The 22,215-nt window shown below is 40.1% G+C and overlaps 1 protein-coding gene across 2 annotated transcripts; it reads right to left on the bottom strand.

The window, feature by feature from the left end:
- Nucleotides 1–778: 778 nt before the first annotated feature.
- On the bottom strand, nucleotides 779–10,881 carry rab4b (RAB4B, member RAS oncogene family). Of its 2 annotated transcripts, XR_014906768.1 has the most exons (8): nucleotides 10,721–10,881; nucleotides 7,175–7,255; nucleotides 6,309–6,423; nucleotides 6,077–6,139; nucleotides 5,229–5,383; nucleotides 5,055–5,150; nucleotides 4,693–4,868; nucleotides 779–3,487 (listed from the first exon to the last, which is right to left on the bottom strand). XR_014906768.1 is itself a non-coding variant. In XM_085369994.1 (7 exons), the coding sequence occupies exons 1-7, from the start codon at nucleotides 10,734–10,736 to the stop codon at nucleotides 4,753–4,755; spliced, it is 642 nt and encodes a 213-aa protein (XP_085226120.1). In that variant the 5' UTR covers nucleotides 10,737–10,881; the 3' UTR covers nucleotides 4,672–4,752. The 2 variants fall into 2 exon arrangements, 1 of the variants encoding a protein (XP_085226120.1); XM_085369994.1 differs by lacking the exon at nucleotides 779–3,487 and having other exon boundaries at nucleotides 4,672–4,868.
- Nucleotides 10,882–22,215: the final 11,334 nt, after the last annotated feature.

Genomic DNA, 22,215 nt, shown 5'->3' on the forward strand with positions numbered 1-22,215 from the left:
TAATGCAAAGGTTTCAGTATCTGACCTAATATTCTGGGAAGAGGGGATTTTATTAGGTGTATCTTGACTTTTTTCTGATGTCTTAAAACATGTAGTCATGCTACACTGCTAAAACTGTTGGGCTGATTTCGTATAAAACAACACTCAAAGCTACTGACAAAACATGTAAATACAAGTCTTTAAAATTCAGATTTAAACCTGTCTAGTGCATCAGCGCCATCTAGCGGTAAGCCAATCCTTTCCCTCGGTGAATTTGCAATGTGGTTATGAAGTCATCTTGATAGCCTGTCTAAAAATCAATAAATCATTCAATATATCCACTTGAGCTACATTAAACCGCTCTGGCCATTACTCCATCGACCCAAGAGCATAAATCCAGACAATTGTGACAGAGGGCATTTACTCTTCATCATATGAGTCCTCTGATATCCTAACCTCAGCCTGACTGCCTTTGAGAGAAATGACTTGACAGAAGAAAGGCAGGCAGAGGTAAATGAATCATGTACCTAGTAGGACCCATTGTTAAATTTCAAGGTCTGTTAAGTCAGCTGGCTATAAATCTGATTTGTAAATGCTGCTTGCGTTGCTGTGCACGAGGGCTGGGGGTCACCAACATTCAGGATCCGATGCACTTCAACGCCCTTGAGCAATAACCGAGTGAATACAGTGGCTTAATGCCAAAGTTAAAAAATTTTTTTTTTAAAAAAAATCCCTGATAGCATTAACATTCAGGAAACCAGTGAAAAGAGTTACATGAAAAACAAGCAGTTTACTGGGAATTGCATAATCATTACAATCAATGAGCAACACTCACCCTTAATAGACAAATCTTATTTACAGGATAGGTTACTTGAGATGTACAGTAGTATTTAGGTTAGATTATATAACATTACTAAGCAACAACTGAGTTGGATTGCGTTCATCACATTATTAAGTCTATACTGGAACAAATGAGAAAATGTTCATATAGCTACTCTGATTAACTTTATGAACTGTACAGCGAATACAGATGAATGCAGGCTAACAATTCAACAGTTGACTCAATAACTGCGCATAGATGACAGCCTGTGAACGAGTGATCAGAATTGCTGCTGATGGCCACCTACAGCTCACAAAGTCAACACCCTTCCATCATTACCTCCACGTCAGCAGGGAGCAATAAACCAATCAAATCTCACACAGCATGAGATCACACTATTACACCATTTTTTGTTGCTGCCTGACAGCATCAGAAAAAAATGAAACCATATGAAGAATCTCAGTTGTCATTTAGTAAAAAGATAACATCTAAAATTAATATATTTATTACATTATACAGTTCAAGTAAAATAAAATGTACAATTCTATAGTTACAGCATATAAACAAAACAAACACAGATTCAAAAGTAAAAGTGCACTTGCAGAAGGAGACAAACTATCATGCTATGCAAATATTTTATGAAAGCAATGTGTTTTGACCATCTGTCTCTTGATGTCCTATATGATCTCATGTTTGCCCTTTCAGTGTGCTGGCTCAGTTGAGCTTAAACACATATGGTTTGTCTGGGAGAACGTATGCCAACACAGAGGCTTGAGAAATACGTTTGCGCACACTTTGTTTTTGAGCTCCTCTTGGCTTGGTTTGTATGACCTGCTCTCAGACAGTGATTCAGACAGAAGCGGTGCCTTTGATTAAACAGCAGAGCGGGGGCTTTGGATTTTCTAAGCCATTAACTTGCAACCTCATTTTCCTCCAGCAGCACCACAAACCATGTTGTCAGTGTTACAAGCAGAGAGGAAACTGTGTTTCTGTGGAAATTCCCCTGTTTCTCTCTAGAGTAATACAAGGTCTGTTCTCAAGAGAAAACATCTGGGTCAGTTCAGTGGTGCAACAAAACTGACATTTTGCAGCAGAGCTGCAGAGGGAGATATTAAAGGGAAAAACTTGGAATTTGACCCATACACTGAGGAGATGTGGTGTCTCAGTTATACTGAGAGGGCCACTTTGCTGGCATGGATCGGTTCTACTTTTCCGTTTAGAGGGTCAGGGTCACCGATAGTCACAAAAACAAACAAACAAAAAAACAAAACCCAACTTCATCTGATGGAGGTGGTGTCTGAGGGATTATTGTTCCGACTATAAAAAATAAAATATTACAAATCATATACTACAGCTCAAACGAGCACATATGGAGGATCTTGATTAGCATTTTAAGATGTCAAATGAGGAAATATTTATCCCTCCAGTATAGCTCCACTTGTACAATCAATGTCAATGAACAAAGAAGATGATTTGAGAGTACATTGTCTAATAATAATTTTGTGTTGTCTTTTATCCCCCCCCCCCCCCCCCCTCTGATATCCAGAGCTTAAAGAGAAGTGATTACTTGGAAGTTTAAAAACAGAATCCTGTCAAATTGAACGTACAATGTGGCATGATTTTTTTAAAAAAAACAACAAACAAACAAACAAAACAAAGGTCAAACCTTTGGCTGGTTGGGCGGCACAAAAGTTTCCCAAACAAACCAAACAAAAGCCAACTGTGGTTTCCTGTGACGTCTTATACAGTACGTGCATGTATGAATCTACGAGATGTCATGGAGAAAAGCCCAGCAGGAGTCAAAAACATTATAATGCCAATTTATCACTATAACTGGACATGTGAATTTAAACATGGTGTGAATCTGATAGAGCTCAATTTACAGACTTGTGGACTTTTGGTTTAAATAAAGAGCAAAAGTTCTCTTTTTTGTGCTTTCAACCTGACCCACAGCCTTGCCTGTTTGGGTGTAGAATGGAGTGATGGGATCATCCCCCCATGAGAGTTTATACATATCAGTGTTGGGATTTATATGCTATGAATCCATCTGGTCTACTACGAAAAAATTAAAATGACAGGACAAAGTAGAAAGGATTTGCATCACACCTGGTGTAAATCGTACCCAAAAAATGTGATGTTTATCATTTATTTTCCATTAAAAAAAATAAAATTCTCATAAATGATGGAAAATAATATTTTCCATCATTTATGAGAAATATAGTTAATGATGCATGATTTAAAAAAAAGAAAAAAAAGTAAGGGATGTCTTTATGAATGCTAAAACTAGGAAGAAAAAAAACCCCAATGACCCACACTAGGACAGGTTGAATGCACAAAAGAGTTTAACAATAATAATTTACAAGCAATGATATGTAAATGCTCAAAGTATTTTGGGGATTGCTAAAACCAGAATGAAAAAGCGGAGAGCAAGAGAGAAAAAAAAGAATAACACACAACAGTAGGTCAGCCCAAACACACAACCCTTGACTTTGTCCTTGTCTGATAAGTAACAGAGACCATGGTGGAGGATGTCTCTTTACATTTCCACTTTGCTCACACTGAGGGGTTATGCTGTCCAAACGCAAGAGCAAACCGACCCCCTCAGGTAAGCCGTAGACTCTTACCAGAGGTCAAGGGTCATAGGTTGCAGTGATCTCCACGACCCAAGGTGATCCAAGGTGTGTAGAACTGAAGGAGAGGGGGAAGGACGATCACACACCAAAAAAAAAAACAAAAAAAAAACCTGGAGCCGAGATGTTTAAGAACAGGAAACAAAGTGAGCACCGACACGCCCTCATCAACGCTAACACAGATAAAACCTGTTAGTTTACAAGTCCCACTGGTCACATGAGTTAACAATAGGGATGGGTATCGAAAACCGGTTCTTGTTGAGTTTCCCATTTTTGCAATCGATTCCCTTATCGATTCCAGTCGCCCCGAATGACGTCACCACGTTGCAGAGCGTCATTTACCTGGCAGGAAACATGGCGGCTCAAATGCTAAAAAGTTTGGTCATACTTTACGAGAACGGATGACAACAGGGCAACTTGCAAAGTAGAGATTTCATTTAAGGGAGGAAACACTACGAATATGCAAAAGCATTTGCTCACAAAACACGCGATGACCTTAAATGTATGTCGTGATTTTATTTCTGCTCCAGACTCGTGAATCTCAACCCAGCAGCAGCGGTAACGTTTGCACGTCCTCTCCCGTTAATACCGCAGGTAAATAATCAACTAACAGTGCATATTATGTTAGCGCGATCTGCCTTATTACAAAACCTGCCATTACTGTGCATTTAGGTGACCATGATGAGAGACAGACAGAGTCTGGTTGGCTCAGATGCTGGCAGTTCTTGCTGCAGTCTACCGGTAGCGTCTCCTTTCAGGCCAGGATAGACGAATGTCACAGAGCAGTGATTAAGTTTGTGGTAAAAGGCTTGCACCCATTTGCCATAGCAGATGCCCTCAAATTTTCGGTAAGTGAATGTGTTTAATTGTAGGCAGGGACATTACTGAATATTCTTGTGTAATTGCTACAGAATAATTTATGTTATACTTTGTTATTGCTACAGAAGAATATTTATTTTACATTTACAATTTTTTCCCCCGGGGACCCTGTGACACCCCATTGAAGAGCCATAGGCTGAATCTCTTAAGGATCTCTTAAGATCTCACTGTTGGGTTTGTAAGGCCATGCTACTCCTAAATTTCTATCTTGTTCAAAGAGAAGATATAAAACAAAGTTCTAAGCTAATCGACCTTAGTGTTCTCCTTTTTAAAAAGAATCGATAAGAGAATCGATAAAGAATCGAATCGTTAAACAGAATCAAAAATGGAATTGGAATTGTGAAAATCTTATCAATACCCATCCCTAGTTAACAAGTTACTGACCTGTAGGGGGAGTTCTGTCTGTGTGGACCTGTGGGCTGGGGTGAGGGTGGGTCCCGACCCCTAGCAATTACACTGCTGCTTATTCTGTGTTGTGGTGCCTCTGGGCTGTCGCAGCTGCCTCAACGAAGCATCTCCATACTGAATACCTGAACCCATCCTCTCTGGGTCCAACTCGCCTTTGAGAGAAGCACAATGAGAAACATCAGTGACACAGACATGTATGCTCTAAAAATGTCAGATCCACATCACTTCATGTGCTCAAGCTCTGAAAGCATTAAAAACAAAACATGGAAATGTCACTAAATTCTAACAAAAAACATCCACCTCAGATACACTTCTATAACAAAGAAAACAATGTGTACCTGAATCTATCTTGTTGAGAATGGTGCGAGCACACTTCAAGAAACCCTCCTCGACATTTTCACCTGTTAGCGCGCTAGTCTCTAGAAACATCAGCTCTGTGTGTGGGAGAACAAAAATACTTCTAAGAGTGGGGAAAAAAGCATTTGAAATGCATCAATGTACAGATAAGTTACCATTCTCCTGAGCGAAGCGTGAAGCTTCAAGGAAGGTCACCTCTCTGTCTGCATCCAAGTCTTTCTTGTTGCCACACAGGATAATAACAATGTTGGGACTCGCCAGTGTCCGTGCATCTGTCAGCCAGTTAGTCAGGGCATTGTATGTCTCTCGACTGTAAGACATTTTATTCATGTTATTTACCCAATTTTCTGTTTCAGTTTGTTTTCAGCATGAGGCTGTAGCTCTAGTTTCATTGTATACACTTGTCTGTTTCCCTGTGCGAGAGTGTGTCAGGTGACACCATCTGTGATGGACTTCTGCTTTCCTCTACAGACGCTACCTGACAGAGGATGCCTCTATATTACAGCTCTTGACAGTCCGCACTCCACCTCACCTCAACAAAAGCCCATAGTTTGTTAAAAGCAAACTACTGCATTCAATCCATCTTGAGTTTACGACCCAGAGTTTATGAAATACAGTAATGTGAGTGGTCTGTCATTAAACAGCACGATTTCTGGAGGCTGTACAGGCACAATGTGACTCCTTTTGTTAGTTGATATATGGACTCGAAACAGTATGAACACTCAAAAATAAACTAAGCTTCAAAGTTAAGTCTGTAAAATTTCATTTTAATTGTAGTCACATTTAAAATTTTCAATTAATCACAGATGCCAATGCCCACACCAAATACAACCTTACATTTTGTTGCTTCTGGGAGTCTTAGTAAACATGTAGTTTTTATTCTGGGAAAATTAAGGTACAACTGTAGTATCTACATCCCATTATCACAGCAAACAAAAAAGCTCACTTTGTTAGAGAAACTTATGAAAAGGAAGTGGGAGCACGAGGGCAGTGGCTGTTTTACCTGGTAATATCGTAAACAAGAAGTGCTCCAGCTGCTCCTCTGTAGTAGCTGCGTGTAACAGATCTGCGGAGAAAATGGAGGAGAGAAAAAAAAAGGCTCCTTTAAAAGATCAGATGGTGAGATTTGACAGGAGAAACTGTCCAATCATTTTAACAGTTATCATCAGTCAGACACTTCATTATCCCAGTGGAGCTGGGACTTGTGACTTTAGGTAAATTTTGAAGGTAGATACCGAAATCGCTCCTGGCCAGCAGTATCCCAGATCTGCAGTTTGACTGTCTTTCCTCCAACGTTGACCACTCTAGACCCAAACTCCACACCGATGGTGTGGTTGGAGTCCTGTTTAACTGCAGTAGGAACAAACAGAAGACAGTGTAAAAAGGCACAACGTGAAATATACATAAAGGAGCAGGAAAACAAACGAAAAAACTACATGTGTAATATTTGGTGTTTGGCTTGTTTAAAAGACCTCTGCTGCTGTTTTCAAATACCTCATATCCACATTATAAGCTACAGGGAGTTGCAAATTAGATTAACAGTGCCAAGTTGCCCAGCCTCTCTTTCTCTATCCACAGGGACCCCTGAGATATCTTAATCAAATTAAATGTAATCATGAGCACGACTCTGTACATGAAGGAGTGTTGACATGGTTTGTTTTTTTTAAACCACCCCTCTGAAACTGAATTGACGTTTCAATTTGTATTTTAAACAAATTAATGTTTCATATGGAGAATTTTAACAATATAATGAGAGCATCGAGCTCGGTGTAAACTCGGCCATTGTTAGCTAGAGAAAGTCTACAGGAAGTATAATGTTTTCCCTCCATTTAACCACACAGAAAATTGTCTCTTTCTGAAGGACAGTGTGAGGCAAAGAACTGTGGTGATTGGTTTTATTCTGGGTCGACAAATGCCCACATCATCCTGTCATTGTACTCTGACTCATACCAGTCAATGAAGAATTTTCTCCAGATCATCCGCAGACTAATGGTTTAGTCAATATGCAACTCGTGAAACTGACTACAATAATTTCTTGAACGTGTCCATTTATGTGTTTGCACAGTATTAAACTTTAGAAATGCAGCGTTTTAGAACTTACACTTGTTCTCAATGAACTGGTGGAGGAGACAGGATTTCCCCGTCCCAGCACTGCCAATCACCAGGAACTTAAACAGGAAGTCTGCAAGCACAAAAAAGGAGGTAGAGATCAATGCAATGCCAACATCAATGGAGAACCTGCTGCTCTTTGCACTTCCATCCTCAGGGACAATCCTTCCTCTTAATCCCATTGAGCTACTACTTTCATAGTATCCTGCCAAACCCAAATTAGCCTACTAATCACAAAGCGCCTAGCATGTAATCAGTTTAACTTGCCACTTACGATTCTAATTTAATACACTTGTTTGTCTGAGGTTGAAAATGAGTGTGTCTGAAGCCTTAGAAAAGCACCAACACTTAATAACACATGTCATTAGAGCAAGGTTTGAGCTTTAGCATTATTAACCACAGCTTAGGGCAACAGACTTGCACACAGGTTGAATAATAACCAAAGGCAGGCTTTTGCACAGATGTTGTGGAAAGTGGGTCTTTTCTTTGAAGGGCTCAATCCAGCCAACACAAATGATCCATAATTACTTGATCCCTTGACATGCAAACCCATTTAGAGTACAGATAGCCATTGTGTGCTGTGGCCAAAGATAACACAAGGGGGTATTTGCATACTGGATGTATGCTGAACGGCAGTTCTGACCAGTATACTGGGAGATCTGATAAGGAGAGTTAGGCATGAAAAGTGGCTGCATGTGTGTGAATTTACGCTGATCAGTTATGAAAACCAAGTTGCAAAAAAAAAAAAAAAAAAAAAAAAAAGGGCTTTGGAACCAGGATTTCAGAATTTCTTAACCACCCAAGCAGTAGCAGTAAAGACCTGACCATGTGTTTCATGTACAGCTTGTGGGGCTAACACAACACAATAATTGGGAGGAATTCTGCATCATTCCTTCCAAGAGAGCCGTTTCAGTTCATATATATTTGTTTGCTCCCTTTCTAGGTCATGCTACATAATTTCAACTAGGTCAGGATTGCGGTTTGTTCATCACTCCCCAAAAATTCTTCTTTTTGAACCACTCTGTTGTTTTACTTGAGTCACTGTCTGGCTGCGTTACCCAACTTCTTGAAGCTCCGGGTCATGAACTGCTCCTCTGTTCTTACACTGAGAACATTTTTTGATATAAATTTTAAATGAAATGTTCTGTTAATGGCTACAGGCCATCCAGATCCCAAGGACAGCCCAAAACCATGATGCTACCTCTACCATGCTTATCATTTTTAAAGGCATGATACAGCACGCTCTGAGACAAACTGCTAACAGAAAAGTTCTCTTCCTCAGGGGGAGGAAACAAGACATGAAAGGTTAGTGCTTAAGTGAATCATAGTCTTTGTATGTTAGATTAGTCAAGTCTCATCTGGCTATACTTGTGATTTACATAAAGACCAGCCTGTATGAGAAATCAGTCAGTAATCCAGGTAATTCCTAAGGCTTCACAAGCTTTATCTTGCAACTTTCAATCTCTCTTAGCTCTGGTTAAGTAAGACATAATAAATAATTAGAGAGGTAGTAAATGAAATGCAAGACATGCAGAAGTGATAGTGTTCTCCTAAATATGTGAAAGCATGATGGCAAACTACAGCTTCCCTACTGAGAACTTGTTCAGGTTGAATTTTAAGTAAATTTTCAATTTCACTTTGAGCTCAAACAAAGGTTCTGAAAGCACAAAGCCTGGCAAGTGATTACTGGCTGCTGTTGATATCACCAGCTTCACACAAAGTCAACAGAAACAGTAAATCAAAGTATGAGATTAATCTTTACTTTCTGGGTGACATTTAAACCAATTATGTCATTGCTCCATGAGCCACCTTCATTTGCTGACACACACCTCCGCCAGCTCAGGTCATGGTGCACCTTTGTTGAAGCGGGTGTTTTCTTAAGCAACACAAGCCAGAGGTCAAAGTCTCGGTAACAGAGTAACTGCAACAAAGCGAAGGCGTCGAAACCCACTTATTTTTCTGTGTAACAGCAGTCAGCGTAACATCTCAACCACACTTCAGTGGCTGTGACAGTGCTGACAAAAATCAGAGACAGACCGCTCAGTTTTAAAAGTTAGCCCAAGCCTTTCTGCATTTTCTCAGACATCGTATACTTCTGTGTGAGATCTGGACACAACAATCAAACCATCAATAATGTCAAAAGCAGGGAGAATGGACTGCAGCAACTACCCTCTCAGGCTACTTTATTCCTCACTCATCAATATTAAGTACCCCCCCCACCAGGGAGGATGGGTGCAATGGGTGAGCCCTCCCATCTCTCTCTCTCTTTTTTTTTTGGGGGGGGGGGGGGGGGGAGAGATCCGACAATATAAAAAGTAATGATGAATAAAAACTAACAGCAACAAAAACTTCAATAAAAGGAGTACTACTACAATATTTCCTTCTCCCCCTGCTACATGTGCCAAATTCTGTAACATCAACATAAACTCATGATTCTCATGTTGATAGACATTACTGAAATTAACAAGTGAAAACTATGCATTTTAAAGCACTTAACAGGCCCTTATTGGATTCATAATGCCTTTTTGTCGACTTTTGATCGTCCAGATGAGACAGTTGAGGAGACAGAGAGAGAGAAGGAAAAAAAAATCAATAAAAGTCTTTTACAGGTCCCATTAGTGTTGGCACTCTCCCATAAATGTTGCCCACTTGGATAAAGTTTCATACGAGGAAAGAGAGAGACAGGGTACAAGTATAAACAGAGGGAGAGAGTGTATCTGGGAGTGCAACAGGAGAGGATGATGGTGTGCCATTTCATAACAAATGGCTCTGCAGTGTCAGGCTTACTGACTATCAGACAGAGTACTGTTTAATGAATTTATGAGACCACGAATACATCTCTGTATCTGCTCATTATGTGAATGATCATAGATAAGTGCAGGCAGCATTCATTCTGTCAGGATTCATTTATAACGTATCTGTGTCAAGTGCAAGAGCGGAGTTACTTTAAATAAGCATGGAAGCAGATGCATTACACCAGTGAGACACCAAGCAACGTCTGCCCTGCAGGTAACCGATGCATGATCAACCATCGCTTTCAAACTTCCTCTTACAGGCCTTGTTGCTAGCAGTTAAAAGTAAAAATATACATCAAATCGCAGCAGCCTTTCCTGTCGCAAGGTCACAGAACTTGCCTGAATCTCCCCAAGTTCACGTTAACTCAACGTCTCTACACATGCTATTAATGGCTTTTGCTTAAAGTTTGGCCAACTTTTACCCGTTGATGTCTCACCATCTTCTGCTCTCCTTGTTGCCCGTGAAGCACTACACGCTACCATCAAACGACAGAGGTGTCAGTTAATACACACGAAGAAATCTAACCAGAGCACTTTAACTGACCTACGTGTCAGCACTGAATGTTAATTATTACTGTTAAAATCCACAGACACGGTGAGGTGGCAAGTTAGCCTGTGGCTAAGCTAAGCTAATCTTACAGTTTGCTGATAGCAACGCTGCCAGTCTGTCACATTAGACCACGAAGCAGTCATACATAACAGCTAGCAAGCATTAAATGACCGCCTACTCCACACAAACATACCGTATGTCTCAGACATGTTGACCCTCGCTGTATGGAGAACTCAGTCGGACTCTTTTACTGTTCTTTTAGTACTGTGACAGCCGTGTGCCCGCTGGCTTCACACCTCTTTACGGTGTTTATCTACGATGCTAGAGGTTTCCTTTATCCTTTCCCAGCTTCCTCTGCTCCGACCACAACCAGTACAGCTACGCGCTACGTCATTAGTTATCTAGTGGTGTTGCGTTCATGTGTTATTGGCTACGTTGGAATTTTAAGAGAAGAGACGAACACGCTGAAAGGACACTGGCATCGCACAGAAACTGAGTGAATTTTACGAATAGACAGTTCTCATTAAACTAATGAACGAACGACTAGTACAGAAAATGATGCTCAGTTAGAGAAGCGTGAAGTCTAGCCAACTTTAACTAAGCTAAAAAGTAAAGCGCGTTGTATTAAGACAGATCAAGACACCAGATTTTCCCTGTATAGTTTTTACAGATAGTTTATTTATGAATCGCAGTGTTCCAGCAACACATTGTCATCGATTACAAACATACCACAAAATAGACACGAGGTAGATGAAACTAAATAAATAAATAATACGAGCAAAGTCGAATATAAATGCAATAAGACATGACATCGAAATATTACTACAATATTGTACAGTATAGTGTGGAAATAAGAAGTAGAGTGAGCTTGTGCATTGCCTCTCACAGAATTAATGTAATCTTCCTGAGCAGAGGGAAGCCATCGTATACTCTTTTGGCCATATAGTATGTTGTACAGGATATAGGCTATATTACGGTACGTGCAACATGAAGCCACAAGATGGCAGACAAAGATAGAGGAACTTGAGAACTGAGTTTTTAAGAGGCAGCAGAATGTAGCAAAACCCATATAGATCCCTCTAACAACACTAAAGTTTGAGTTTAACCTCACGTGATGTGACTATTTTGATGTATTTTATAATTACTTTTGCATACTTTTTCTCATTTAAATGCTACTATAAATTAATTTTGCACTTTTTCTTCATATGTGCACTATGGAAACTGATATATTGCTCCATTAATCCCATTATCTTGACCAAAACAAACAAACAAACCAATCAATAAAAAAAGAAACAGCACACAAATACACTATGTCAAAATATGTCTGTGATATGGGAGTTTGGCATAAGTGTGGTGTGGCTGGCAAGCAGAGAACTCCTTCCTTGTGAAGAAAATTACTTGAAGCAATCTGAGGTTTTGAAAGAATCCAGAATATCTGTTTTGTTCTTGTTCTTTGCTTATTTATTCATCACCTTACCATACCTGGATATACATACATACACACATGAGCTCACAGCAAGCCCAGGGCCCAGGGAGTACAGGGCCGCCCAAGGGCAACAGGTGATAGATTACAGAGCCTTCCATTCTGCTACTATCTCTCCAAGTCCCTCCCTGCCTTTGTTCTTCTTTGGCAGATCCACTCATCCTCCCTGGCCTTGTTAAAAGCTCTTTTCACTAAGATTAAAGACAGAAGGAAACACAAGGCTCAACATCGTGTGGGGGCACGGATGTTTTCTTAAGGTGGGCTACAAGAATGGCTGGCCTCAAAGGTGTGCAGCAGGCTGAAAGAAAAAGGGGGAGGTGGGCAGGTGGGTGTGCTTCCGTTAGGCGCTTTTCCTTTATGGGTGTCCCAATGCTCATTGTATCTTTGTCTCTCTTGTCCTTTTCCTTGTCCTTTTGTTCACTGCAGTATCATCACTAGAGTTGATATTTGCTGGGCTGCAGGACAAACAAGGTGTTTGCAATATCTGCGTGTGGGATGTTTGGGAGTTTTGACCTTGGGCTGTGCTGACGCAGTTCAGACAAATAGAAAAGTTGCCTGCTGGATTCACATGCCGTTAAGAATGCAGAAATACAAAGGGAGGGAAAATGTGCAGAAATGAGACTTCTTCGTGCCCCAATCCAGACAGTCTCAATCCCAGATCAAAACAAATGCGTTCATTAGGGAATCCCCACATAAACCATACAACATTTACAATGTTTACAGCAAACAATGAGTCATGTTCCAGGGCATAGTTGGAGACAGGTGAGCTCTGTATTTGGCTGGCATCACTGTAAATATAAAGGTGTCTGTCACACCATGAGTCATAGCCCACACAGTAAAACAGATGGATTCTTGCTGTTTTAGAAAGAAAACAAAGGCATTAAGTTTATGAAGTAAGGGCTATTAAAACACAAGGTGTTGTAAATTGATGAAAGGTGTGAATGCATTAATGAGTGAAACACATGCAAGCATTTGTGATGACATACTTCACCTATGCAGAACTTGAAGTCTGAAAAAATCTAAAACCCAGCTGTTAAAAACATAAGAGGCAGACTGTCGTGTGTGCTAGTTTGGAGAATGACTAGTACAGCTCTGCTTCCCACTAAGGGGGTGTATTTATGTGCATACCTGCTCTGTACAGTAGTCCTTGTGCAACTGTTTGTTTGCACACCAGGGCATTCACTTCAGCTTCTACTTCACGTCGCTCTGTTTAAGTCAGCAAATCCACACAAGAGGATGAGAGCAGAAGCCCCAGGCTATCTGAATCACAGTAAGTAAAGGGAACGGGAGTGACACATTTACAGAAGAGGGCTGCAGTGTTTGAAACGAGTGAGAAGAAAAAGAGATCATCTTTTAAAGTCAAACTGAGGTCTACACAAAAAGGAGAGCAGTCTCTCATATCATAAATATCAGCTTCCTTTTAGCTAGTCATACTTCATGTTCCTTTCATCTTCCCATCATCAAAAGAGATGTCACGCTGTGGGTCCCCTACATTTAGCTAAAAATACATAACAGCCTACAGCACTGCATTTTGGAAATGAAAATAAAACCACAATGACTAGCTTCTGTCATGCACCCTTTGTATTTGGGTTTTGCTAAGATATTTAAAAAGGCTCGATAATGCTGACTGACTCAGTGCAGTTACAAAAACAAGTGTGGATACATTGGAGATTACTAAGCACCTTTAATCTAGTTGAATTTACTTCTGTTTTTTAAAAGGTATGCATGCCTACAATGTACCTAATGTACCAGCTGAGTAGGAACAGAGAAACCTAAAACAATTTTGTGTTGCTGAATTCCTTCTATTGATATTGTTTGTGGAAAGAAACCTTACAAATGATATTTCAATAAAAGTTATTTTTGGGTGGATCTGCATATTTGAGTTTCCCAGATTGTTTTTCCGAATGCCCGTCCATTTTTCTGTGATTAGGGCCGGCACTAGCAGTACACGGAGACTGTGTTGGAGCAGGTCTTAAACAGGTGATCGGTAACAGATGATAAATTGTATCTTTTAATGCAGGAATGTTCAACTCATCTTACATTGTGGGCCCATAAAGCCCACTTTGATCTTAAGTGGGCCATACCAATCAAATCCCCCCTTCTGTTGGTGTAAAGGCGTTTTTGTCATTTAATCCCTCAGATATTTTAATAATAATAATAATAATAATAATACATTTTATTTAAATAGCGCCTTTCAAAGCACCCAAGGACACTGTACAACAGATAAAAACTGGAAATATACACAATGATAAAAATAGAAGATAAAAGTTAAAACATACAGAAATTTAAGAATAGGCAATTTTAAACAGATGAGTTTTGAGGGTGGACTTAAAAAGAGAGAATGAACTAATATTTCTGAGGTCCAGGGGTAGGGAATTCCAAAGTCGAGGGGCAGAGCAGCTAAAGGCCCTCCCTCCCATTGTGATCAGACGAGCAGAGGGAACAGAGAGAGAAAGAGAAGATGAAGATCTGAGGCAGCGGGATGGGAGCTTCATCTGTAATAAGTCAGAGAGGTACGGTGGAGAGAGAGAATGAATAGCCTTGAATGTATACAGAATTATTTTAAAATGGATGCGAAATTTGACTGGGAGCCAGTGAAGTTGCTTCAGGATTGGGGAGATGTGGTGGGTAGAAGAAGTCCTAGTAATAATACGGGCAGCAGAGTTCTGGACACGTTGGAGCTTGTTGATAGATTTTTGTGTAAGGCCAAATAATAATGAGTTGCAGTAGTCAATTCTAGAGATAACAAGATTATGGATGAGAATGGCAGTGGCGTGAGGTGTGAGGAAGGGGCGGAGGATATAATATAATATTTCTGATATAATAATATCAGAAAAGGAAGTGCAATTCTAACAGCATATCTCTTTTTCTATATATTAAAGACTATTTGGGCTCATGAAATAAATGTGGAAAATTGCAGAAAAAGTTCATTGCCCAGACTGTCCTGTAAAATTTATTTTCTATGGTAGATAAAAAACTGGAACCTTTCTGTCAATCTGCTTCTCAATTACTTTGATCTATTATCATGGTCATGGAGGAGGTCATTAGGAAAAGCTAATGCAAACAAAACTTATGGAAATACAGTCAGACTTTTTTGTTTTGCGATCGTTAGTGACGTTACAGCTTATTGGCCTTTTGAAATAAACCCATTGTAAGGCTCTTTCCATTAATAGGCTACTGTAAGTTTGGACAAAAATAACCAAGACCTTTGAAGATTTACAGTTTGTGGCACTTGTTAGCTTAATATAAAGTTAAAGATACATTTTACTTGAAATAAGGACTGAGAATTTTGCAATTACCTATGCTAAAGTCCCAGTATGATTATTATATAGACTTCATTGTAGACAACAGCTGCTGGTGGCTAATGTAATGGACATGTAAGTATGTCTGTACTATTTTTAAACTAGACTGTCTAATTTCACTCTGCAGGTGGCCATGTACATGCACTGAGGTAAGGAATGAGTGTCAAAAGAAACCAAGAATGCTTTGGAGTTCAGGGTCAAGCAAACCCAAAACAGCAACAAGCCTGGATTCTTTCAGTGACCGGTGAACTAGTTGATCATGTTACTTCAGGGCAGCTTTTGGTATAAGCTTGTTTGTACCCTTCATATAAGGTGTTTGCCACTTGTAACTGAAAGCTGACATTTTCTTGTGTTGGAGGTGACTCTCCTCTTACTTTCCAAAGGTTAGTATCACTGATCCTTGCAAAAAGCCCAGATTTTGTTACTTGGACTTGCATGACTATTGTGACTCTGTCTCTGGATTTGGACCTATTTCTAATCATTTGTTCTCATGAGCTTGTTTTTGTATTTCTGGGAAAATGACGAGTTTGCATAGTACGCTAAATCCATTCCACATGAGTTGGCTGACTATGCTGAGGATTTACGATCCCTTTAATTCTGAGTAAATGAATGATGCAGAAAATAAAAACATAAAGAAGATTTTAAAGAGTTCCCAACGACTAAACTAAAAGTTCTTTGAGTGTCAGAAACATAAATGTGTTTCTGAAATACACCCTGTTGTCAGTTTAAGGGGTATATAATTAAAACCAATCTGCTGTTACGAGGTTCATTTGAGTTTACATAAAATCTGTTTTAAAGAGCTGTCAGTTGGAAAGAGCATAAGGTCATGTTGTCAAGGGTTAAGAGCACAGGCAGGATTTGCTATGTTATGGCTCTCTCAAACAGCAGCAGCTTTCGCATAAATCTTCCTCTCTCAGTGCAGATATTCACCTCTCTTGACCTCCACACCACCCATTTTGCTCTCCTTCCACTTTTCACACTGTCACACCCCAACCTGGAGGAACAGGAGAGGAGCAAATGGTTGTTTGTGGTCAGGTGTTTTGGGAAAGCAAAAAAGATTCATGCTGTTTCTATTTCAGTCACAACATTTTTTTTTTTTTTTCATTTAAAGAAAGATATTCAAAGCTAACAACTGCTCATATTTCTCCATCTGGCTGTAGGCGTAAAACAATGTAAAAAAAAAAAGTTAGACCCCCCCTCCCCCCCACAACAAAAACAACAACAACAACAAAAAGACAATTTCCGCTCTCGAACACTTTATTAAAATTTTTTTTTAAAAAGTAGTCAAACTTTTCCTTGCATAATGCAGAAATAACATTTGAAAGTAAAAGAAGGTGCTCAGTATTCCTTGGCGTGATGAGAGGTTTTTTGTTGGGGAGGAAAGAGGAATAGTGAGTGAATGTAGCATGAAAGACAACAATAAGACCCTGTTTTCCTCACCATGTTTCCTGTAGCTCAAAACATGCTTTCTTTTTGGAGGTTTACTCAGAGTTTAAAATTAACATCTTATTTTTCACATGTTGCACAAATAAGCCACTGGCCAAAAGTCATTGCTGAAATCACAAAAAGAGGGTGGGGGTGGGGGGAAAGCCCATTAACACATGATATTTTAATTAGCAACATGCCCTGATTTGTTCCTTGTCTTCTTCTTGGCTTCATTAAAATAAACAGTCACAGCGTGAGTGCCTGCTGGATGAAACTTGTTGAGGAATCTTTGCATGATGTCATTCACGATGTGTGGAATTCATACTGATCTGCTGTAAAGATCATCCTTCAAGTCTTCCAGGTAAAAGGTAAAAGAGTTGCTAGAGGTGGCGTGCCTGCTCACCTCTGAACGAGACTCCCAGTGTTTCCTTTCTTTCTATCCTGCACTGCAGACAACAAGAACCAACATCTCTTCATATAGGAATGTTCTGTGATCGTTACTGAAAGGTCCATAAACTGCGAAACGTTCCGTGAATATGCCAGACTGCACGTAGCCTGCACGCGGGCTCAATTTCGCTCTATATCCTGCACCCCCCCCCCAGTCCCCCACTAGATGAAGTCACCTTTGCTGCTACTGTAGTGTGTTAAATAAAGCGTCGTCATTAATAATTCGTCATTTTTAGGCACGCATCAGATGGATGCGTAGATTATGTTCGTCAATAACTGCAAACTAATTTTATTACACACTTTGCTAATGACCCCTCCCCAACAAACGAACAAACAAACAAACAACAGAAAGTCACGAGTGCCTGCGGACGTGCACAAGATTGAGATCTGGATTAGTGTGAAGCGTTCGTGGGATGCCTGAATGAGTGAAAACTGCTTTTTGGGATCGGTTCATGATAAAGTGAATTAGCACGTTATGTAGCGGATCGTCCAGGCAAACGCGCAAAGGGGGTGAAAGTGCGCAGAACAATGATGCTTGCTGAGAGTGAACGATAGGAGAGCTCTGCCTGTAAAGAGGAGGAAATCCCCGCTACACACAAAGCCTGTGTCTATAATCTGACACTCCAAAGTGCACATGTATTATTTTCGTAGAACAAAAGCAACTTCGATAAGGTTACATACGAATTAATTACCTAATCTCTTTTTTGCCACTAGCTCACCCATCTCAGGGGTTATCTCTCACATTCTCAGCAGGCCCAGCAGTCTCATATCCCTGCCTCAGGCGCACACACATCAGCCTGCTCTCTGCACCACCCCCTTCCTCTCACATGTGTCAAAAAGCATGGGAATTTATCTCCTCCACACAGATATAATCCCTTAATTATCTGATTATGGCACTCCACACAGGTATTCAGGGATGAGATCTGGTGCCTGTAAAAGAAATATGCATTAAACCATTCACTGAGACCTGTTTCCTATGGATTATCATCCCCCAAGAGACAATTCCCATCAAAGTAAATCGCTGGACAAAAGGGATCACCAACTTTCTGTTGATTTACAGTGACCCCCCCCCCCCAAGTTAAACAGAGCCAGCTCACTGTAGGGGTCAGTGGTTCAGGTTTTTCTTTAATTTATGACAAGAGTCTGTTGCTAAAACAAATCTAAAAAAACAAAACAAAAACACACCCCAAAATATCCCAGGAGAACAGGTACAATGTAGGTCAATGAGTAATGAAATCCAAAAGTGTGGATGTGAAGAAGACACTCCGTCCAAGTCATGGTGTTCATTTGTATGTTCTTGCAAGTTCGTGCATGCCCTTGGCCTGTCCCGTAGCAATGTGTCAGTGAGAGGAAACACTTGCCCCAAAAGGATGATGTAAGGGGCTATGATGGATGACATCATTGACCATAACACCCATATATCCACAAAGCAGATATATGCCTGTGCACATCTTTTTTGTTTCTCAAGAGGATAGAATAATTTCACTAGTGACTCTTTGCAAAAAATATTCAGGTTTGGCTATTTTTAATTAATTAATTAATTAAAATATGAATAACACTGACACACAGTGTTTGAATTGGCTGAAATTGGCTGAAATTAACAAAACAAAGTGAGGTTTGATCCATTTCTTATGCAATTAGTGCAGAATGTAATGGAAAACCTCAGTCTTTTATAAGTCTGATAATTTGCTGCTTTCAGCATGAAATATGAGTATTACTGAATATTTAATATTATGAGCAAGTAAAAATAATAAATGAATGATTAGAAACTATTTTGTTTAAACTGATCATTAGTTGCTATACACAGTATGTATAAAATTAAAGGAACTGGACTACACTCCACCACATAAGCCTGCTAATATGTCCTAATTCCACCTCACAAAATCTTCCCCTATTAGTAACAGGAGAGAGGGTCATTGACCTCACTAGTTGGGTTAATCTATGGCTTGTGGGGAAACCCAAAAGGCCAGGTGTGCAACACCTGTGCTTTGGTTTGGACGCCTGTGCAGGTGAGTGTGTGTTTCACCCTTATTCCCTCGCTGGCTTTCCCCCCTGCTGTCCTCCTTTAAGCTCCTCTAATTGTGTTCTCAGCCCACATCCTCTCAAAAAGCCCCAAACACAACCTCTGCTCCTCCTCATGTTGCCGTTCTCTTTATTCCACTCTTTCCTTTTTTTGCAGAGGAATCTTTAATGTGTCAGTGTGTAGCTCGTGTATAAGACTGAATGATGTTTAATTACTTACCAAATGATGGTTCATGAAAGTTAAAGTTATATAAAAAGTGGATTTTTTTAAATTCTTCACACATATAACATTATTTTGCATTCATATGCTTTACTCCAAATAAGCAGCCTAACAAGATTAATAACCTTGCTGAGACACAGGAATTCATATTTGGGATTATTTTAACAAAACAATGAATTTCATGATTCATACCTTTTTGAAATCCAATTACTGTGGTTTTGCAGAAATGAGGAGATTTATAGAGCACTCCTATGTGTCTAAATGCTTCTTTATGTTTACAGGCTAGTCACTAACTGCCCCTGTCATCAGAGCAGTTAACTCTGGGCAATAAAACAGCACACAAAATGTGGCAGAGAAAGCAAACCAGTGAGCAAAAAGTCACAATGAACAAGTAAAATCAACCATCACACAGACTGTTAATATTTAAATATGGATTTTTACTTTAAACTGAAATGTAAATACTACAAAATACTAAAACTTTAGATACAATATCTATATTTGACCTTTGTTTATTTTATTTAGATTGTGCTTTGGTGTGTTTTTGCAACTGCTTTGACTGAGATTCACGAGCAGGACAGTCTAAACAAAATCGAAAGCATAATAACACAGGCCATCTTTCCGAGGTCAGCTAAGGATAAAAAAAATCCCCCAAACCAAAAACAAAACACCTTATTGTGGTGAGGTGGTGATGATAAGTTTATCTTTTGAGTTTGAAGGAGTCCAGCTGCAGCTCTGTCCTTACTTCCTCTCACTTGTCATTGCTACTTACCTCAAATCACAGGGTATGCACAAACAAAACTGACTCTCATTTCCAGAAGAAGCGTGGCTCTCCGTGTGTTTGCTTTAACTTTTCATCATCTAATCTCAGTCTTGTGTGCCCACTTCAAGCATTAGCCGCAGACTTGTCACCTTGGTTTAATTAAAAGAGTAAACGTGGCCAAACGTGGCCACCCCCCTGCCCCCTCCCGTTGCCTTTATCCTCTCTGTCACCATTTTGCAGGATGAATTTATAAAGGCTCATTTCCTTGAAGGGTGACTTAAATCCTTCAAAGGGCTCTCAATTAATAAAGTTAAATCGTTTTCCAACAGTAGGCTGTTAGAAGGCTGAGATTAGATTAGCTGGCCACACTGCACTGAGTGGCAAGCCTCCAGGGCCCTGACTGGTGGGAGAACAGGACACAATGGTGCAAAAGGATTAGCTTTTGTGGATGTGACACATTTTGAGGGGGCTCAGAAGTTCTTTTGAGCTCACCTGGGAAAGTGGCAATTTAGTCGATCCCTTCTTTAGTCACTATGACAACAACGTCCCTCTTACACACACAAGTGTAAACACGCATCAAGGTTTAATCCACTCAATCCTGCTATGATTTTTACCACTTTGAACTACTTTCAGACACTTTTCTTAGTTTCACACGGTTAGTTTCTGATTAACCTTCTCATCTCCTAATTCAAAAGCACATCCTTTAGGCTATGAGAGCTTCTTTACAGGGCACCGCCCCTCCCCTCCGCTCACCCAGAGCACCTACACTCATGCCCCTTGGGGCAGAAACAAATAACCTCTTGTGGGATCTCCCCAGCAGGAAGCTTCAGCAGTGCAGAGCTGCTGATCACTTTCCCGTGTCCAGCAGCTGAAGGGATGAGAACCTTTTGGTGCTTTTCTGCTTAAGGTGCGACTTTACCTTACAGTAAACAATACGAGAGCATATGGGCAACATGTGGCCTGTACCTCCCAAGATGCTTGCCTCTTCATCCCTTGTGCAAAAGTTTTCAATAAAAAGCACAATTGTTCTCTCATGTAAATGTGGCATTGATTAGAAGCCAAGCAAAATTCTGCTCTGATGTTGTGATTGCAGTGGAAAGTGTGTAAGATCTTCTCTTTGATCACCACACATGTAACCAGCAACAGGAGTTCACAGCACATGGGGCCAATAAATCATCAAACAACGGGGGAAAAAAAAGTCACTCAGGTGGAAAATGTCAGATGTGGGTGGTGTTCTCAGGTGAATTTTAACTGTCAAGCATGAGGAATGAAATTAAAGTATTAGGAAAGTTTCATGATGTGCTGATGAGTGGATGTCGGAGGAGGATTTTGAAATGCTCATTTGGAGTTTGTTTGCCTGTAGCCATGCTAAATCAGCTCTGTTCTGTTCTTGAATCAGAGCTGCAAGCGATTGCCAGCCAGGACAGGCAACCACTGTGAGCTAACTTCCTTTACTTTCTAGACACACACACACGCACGGCTAATTTATAGACATACATCCACACTAAAGATTGGGTTCGTTATTGCATGTGTATGTAAGTCTGCATATGTGTGTGATTGAAGCCCTTTCATTTCCTCACTAATCTCTTAATCATAGAGCCCACCTGGGGGCTGCAGCCTCTGTTTGCACAGCAGTCACTTTCCATGATGTCACTTCCCCTCTCAGAAACCCCCCACCACACATGCACACAGATACCTAGTTCATACATACAAAACTATAAAACTGTCCTCTTGTCTACTGATATTGATTGTGGTTTTGAGATCAGAGCTAGCATTTTAAAGGTAAAGATCACAGCCAGCTGGTAATTAAAATACACATAAATTCAAACTACAGAAGACAACACCATCATCACCACATGTGCGGGAAGAGAGCAGTGCGAGTGAGGAGGACCTCACATGTCTTTCTATTTTTAGATGTTTATTGTTGGATGCTTAAATAGAAACAAAGAACATAGTAGGAGAAACTCAGGAAGTTTACTTTGAGCTTCCACTCATTGTATTCTTCTCCAGGGTTTTATTGTGATGTAGC

Source organism: Diplotaxodon limnothrissa, linkage group LG14, assembly GCF_057381915.1.
Source record: "Diplotaxodon limnothrissa isolate DT_005_m linkage group LG14, D_limnothrissa_male_GT1.1, whole genome shotgun sequence".
Taxonomy (NCBI): Eukaryota; Metazoa; Chordata; class Actinopteri; order Cichliformes; family Cichlidae; genus Diplotaxodon; species Diplotaxodon limnothrissa.